The sequence below is a fragment of the Octopus bimaculoides genome, chromosome 30 (genome assembly GCF_046866305.1).
Source record: "Octopus bimaculoides isolate indiv1 chromosome 30, ASM4686630v1, whole genome shotgun sequence".
NCBI lineage: Eukaryota > Metazoa > Mollusca > Cephalopoda > Octopoda > Octopodidae > Octopus > Octopus bimaculoides.
In genome coordinates, this window is record NC_142957.1 from 13,375,899 (window position 1) to 13,380,898 (window position 5,000).

The 5,000-nt window shown below is 34.4% G+C and overlaps 1 protein-coding gene across 4 annotated transcripts in view; it reads right to left on the reverse strand.

Annotated features, from left to right (window-relative positions):
- The window catches only part of LOC106872537 (SEC14-like protein 2), a 23,365-nt gene that overhangs the window by 16,258 nt on the left and 2,107 nt on the right, over positions 1–5,000 (reverse strand). For 2 of the 4 annotated variants that reach the window (XM_089345805.1, XM_089345807.1), the window contains exon 2: positions 180–506. In XM_089345805.1, the coding sequence (XP_089201931.1) occupies positions 180–362 (183 nt within the window). In that variant the 5' untranslated portion in view covers positions 363–506. Of the gene's footprint in view, positions 1–179; positions 507–2,270; positions 2,690–4,371; positions 4,487–5,000 lie in introns of those variants that run through there. The other 2 variants (XM_089345806.1, XM_089345804.1) reach the window with 2 other exon arrangements.

Below are 5,000 nucleotides of genomic sequence, written 5' to 3' on the forward strand. Positions count from 1 at the left end.
ACTGGCAATTACATTCCTGTAATTTAACAGTTTGGCAAAAGATACCAATAGAATAAACACTAATAAGTAGTGGGGTTGATTTGTTTGATAAAATTGTTCAAAGCATGGCTCCAGCAAGGCCACAGTCCACTGACTGAAAGAAGGAAGAAATAAGATAGTTGCAAATGTTATTTACTTACTTGTTGAAGAATTTTGGACTGCTTTTCAGTCAGCTGTAATAATGCAGGTGACAATAAAGATGAAGATGATGACAATGATGATCCTGAATGAAGAGTAGAAACCGGTTGTGATTCTCCACTCTCAGTTACGTCACTGCTACCACCAGCTCCACTTTCATCATCAAGACTGTTTTCACACTTCATCTGTTACCTTTGTAATCAGCTTTTACAACTGACATCACCACCACCACCACCACTTCCACAGTTAACAAGTTAACAGCAACACCACCAACAACAATAAGATTATTTCTCTGTGTCCACAACGTGCCAGATGGAAGGACTGCAGTCCTACAACAAACAAAGAACAAACAAAACAGTAATTTTCAAGGCAATGCTACACAGTATGGCTGCAGTCCAGTGACTGAAACAAGTAAAAAAAAAAAAAAAAATTTATGTAACATGCTAGAAATAGCAGCTAAAAATGTATGTATGTGTGCATATATATAATATATATCTATATATCTCAGAATCTGGTGCAGCTCCCCATGCCAGTATGGAAAACAGATGTATGATGATGATGATGATGATGATATATATTGCAGATGCATTTAAGAGGGTGTAGATAGAGGGGACAAAGAAGGACAGACAAAGGGATTAAGTCGATTACATAGACTCCCAGTGCGTAACTGGTACTTATTTAATCGACCCCGAAAGGATGAAAGGCTAAGTCGACCTCGGCGGAATTTTGAACTCAGGACGTAGAAGCAGACGAAATACAGCGAAGCATTTCGCCCGGCGTGCTAACATTTTTGCCAGCTTGTCACCTTACACACACACTCTCTCTCTCTCTCTCCCACACACACACACACACGTATAATGTGCCATCATACGTTAAATGAAAATTCCGCTACGTAGTCTATAATATAATAAAAGATTTAACAAAGAACTCTGTAAGAGGCGACCTCATCGGAGTTTTTTTTTTAATGTTTACGATGTTGACAACAGAGGTCGTAACCTGCCTGAGCACAGCTGACTGTATACAGAGGGAGAGAGCGCACGCACACACACACACATATATATATATATATATACAATGCATACATACTGAATTACACTGAGATGCACGCATACAAACACATAAATATTAAATTAACTGTTTTTTTTATGAGAAGCAGATTGAACTTCGAAGTTAGTATGTATGTATGTATGTATAAATGTGTGTGTGTTAATATTTTATAAGCTTATAAGTGATCACTGTGCAATGACTAAAAGAAAATCGTCTAATAACGGGACATATAAGCCCTTAACGGAAAAAAGTAGGTTTTCTCGGAGGTGTGGGACTCCAGTGCACATCCCTTTGTTGGGGTTCGAGTCCCAGGTGTACGGAAAAAAACCTCCTTTTTATTTTTTGTCCGTCGAGGGCTTATATGTCCCATTATTAGACTATTTCTTTTAGTCATTTGCACGGTAATCGCTTATAAGCTTTAAGCTTATAAAATACTATTATTATTATTATTATTATTCACAGAATTGTAAGAATCAACGCTACTGAACAAAAAACATCGCAGAAAAAGCATATATATAATAGATTAAGATTTAAGTGAATCAGACACTATATATGTAATATATATATATATATAGGTAATCTTCAAGTTTATATATATATATAGACAAATTAAATCTAAATGTTGAAGTGAATCTAACGGTTTTTGTGTGTTATTTTGAATGGCTTATAAACACCTTCCACGCTGCAATTGTTTTCGTTCCAGCACACGATCTCAGATCAGATCACTTGCTATGCAAGTACATCTCCGTAATATATATATCTATATATATGTGTGTGTATATGTGTGTGTGTGTGTATGCATAGACACGTGCACACAGATCTCACTCTATGTGTATGTTTGTGTATGTATATATTTACGTGTATTATATGCGTGCCTATACATATATTTATAAATGTTTGTGTGTGTGAATATATTGCCATATATATGTGTGTGTGTGTCCGTGTGTGTGTGTGTGTGTGTGTGTGTCTATGTATACATATCTCCATCGATGAATATACATGTGCGTAAGTATTTACATCTGCAAGTGTATATAAACAAACATTACCTGTATCCCAGTCGCAGTTCTTGAAATCCACGTGTCTTGTAGAATCGACGTATATAAACGTGTAGCGGGGTGGGCGTGTAGGGGTGTAATAGTTTCTTAATGAATTAACATAAATATGTGAGAATATACATAACTAAATGCGTGTATATATGTTGATCTTTCGATGCACGTACAACTGTTATAATCGACGTATAAAGATGTGTGTTTACACAAGTGAGGAATATCTATTAAATGTTTAACTGTCAGATTGTCAATAGATTACATGTAAATACACATATATGTGTGTTTGTATATATATATAAATACATACATATATATGTGTATATATATATGTATATATATATATATATATATATATATATATATATATATATATATACACAACTAGATAACGTCGTCTGAACCAACACACACTTCATGCGCGTATAAGTTCTCCTCTCTCTCTCTCTCTCTCTTTCAATAACGCAATGACGTCACGCCGTCCCCACCACATTTCACCCCCCAGCCTTTCTCTTTCTTATGGTCATTCGCTTTAATGCGGATGCTTATGCGCGCGTGTAAAAGAGAGAGAGAGAGAGAGAGAGAGAGAGAGAGAGAGAGAGAGAGAGAGACTCTGTGTGTGTGTGTGTGTGTGTGTGTGTGTTTGGTAAGGGAAATTGTAAACTGAGACTGTTACAGTAAGTGTGTATACATAAGGTCACTAAGTATGGATATCAGTGTCGAAATACACACATATCTATCCATCTATCTATCTCTCTCTCTCTCTCTCTCTATATATATATATATAATAATATTAGGGACAAAATCCAAAATTACAGGTAAAAACTCAATTAAAATCAATTTATAAAAAATTAAAATTAAATTGAGCTTTATAGATAAAATATATATAAAATATATAGTTTATTATAGTATATTTATTATATTATATTTATCTTATGATATTTATATTATACTAATTTATTGTGCTTTTAATTGTTAATTTTTCTATATGTGATAGTGGATTTTCATCGATGAGTTCTTGAAACTTGGTTATTTTCCCCAAAACTATATATATATATATATATATATATATATATATATATACATATATATATATATATATATATATATATATATATATATATATATATATATATATATATATATATATATATATATATATATATATACTTAAAAGCTTACTCCGGTATATACATATATATATAGATAAATAGATAGATAGAGATAAGATATAGTTATATAGTGTTTGTATACGTTTATACACATATACCGGATTTGTACAGAAAAAAGCTACTTATCTCTTTGTCTACATTAAAATACATACATATACGCAACAATGGCAATTATTAATGATATTTAATTATAATTTTTTTTTTTAATATCAGATGGCTGTGAGAGTCGACCTGAGTAAAGTAGAAATCAAACGGGTTCATAGATAAAAACTGGTTGAGAAACCACTTTTCTATAGACACAAGGTTTGAAATCTTGGTAAGAGAGTAAAGTTAGTCAGATATATCGACCAAACTGCTCAACTAGTATTTATTTTATCGACCACGAAAGGATAGAAGAAAAAGCCAACTCTAGAAGGACTTGAAGTTAAAAATGTAGACGAATGAAATATTACTAAGCATTTTTTCCCCCCCGGCGTGGTAAACGATTCTGCCAAGTCACCCGCCTTGGACGATGTTATCGAGAATAATAAATAATATATGTAGACTCATTGTTCCGCCGAGATCAACTTTGCCTTTCATACTTTCAATATCGATGAAATAAACACCAGTTGATCCCTGGAGATCGATATAATCGACGTACCCGGCTCACCCAAAATTGCTGGCTTTTTACCAAAATTTGAAACCAACATATGTATACACACACACAAGCAGTATCCTTCTGCATACTTCTATTGGTTTTCCTCCCGTTACCCTTCATCTATTTGACATCCGCCAGTCTTCATACATTCACGCAGAAGAAGCTCACAGATTTCAGCGTCTCTATGTGGTAGCGCAATGTGCTAGAAATAGCAGTCAAAGCTCACTCAAATAACGGTTAAAACTTCACAAGTGCGCCTTCTGCCTCACCACGATTTTATGTTATCTTTTACCTGTTTCGGTCATTTGACTGTGGCCATGCTGAAGTACTGAGGTACTGTTTTCAAGAGTTGTAGTCGAAAAAAAATCGATCCCAGCAATTTTGTTTTTATAATTATGGCACCAATTGTATCGGTTTCTAAGTTACGGGGATGTAAACAAACCTGTTTTTAAACAATGGGGATCGGAACAAACACATACTCATGCATATATATATATATACATACAGCATGGCCGCAATCTAGTGCCTGAAACAAGTAAAAGAATATAGATATACATTTCCAACTGGAAACAGTAAAAGACAAGAAAAGAATTGAACACATGATCCAATGCACTTATCTTGGACAGATAATCTGCTTAACCTTTCGGAATTTAAATCAGCCGTACCTAGCTCAAGAATTCTACCTTTTTATGTTCAGACTAGACAGATCTGGCCTCTTATAACATGTTTCCAGAGGTGAACTATTCAAACCCCAAAGAATTCCTCGCAACACATGGCTATGATGCTCCCCCACTACTCCTGCTCATGATCAGAGAGGCACATATCGTCAGCCACCAAGGGACATGCTCGACTGGAGAAGGTCAAACAATTGACATGCAAATTTGTGGTACTGGACAGAATATTTGTTGTAGGCCATCTTTT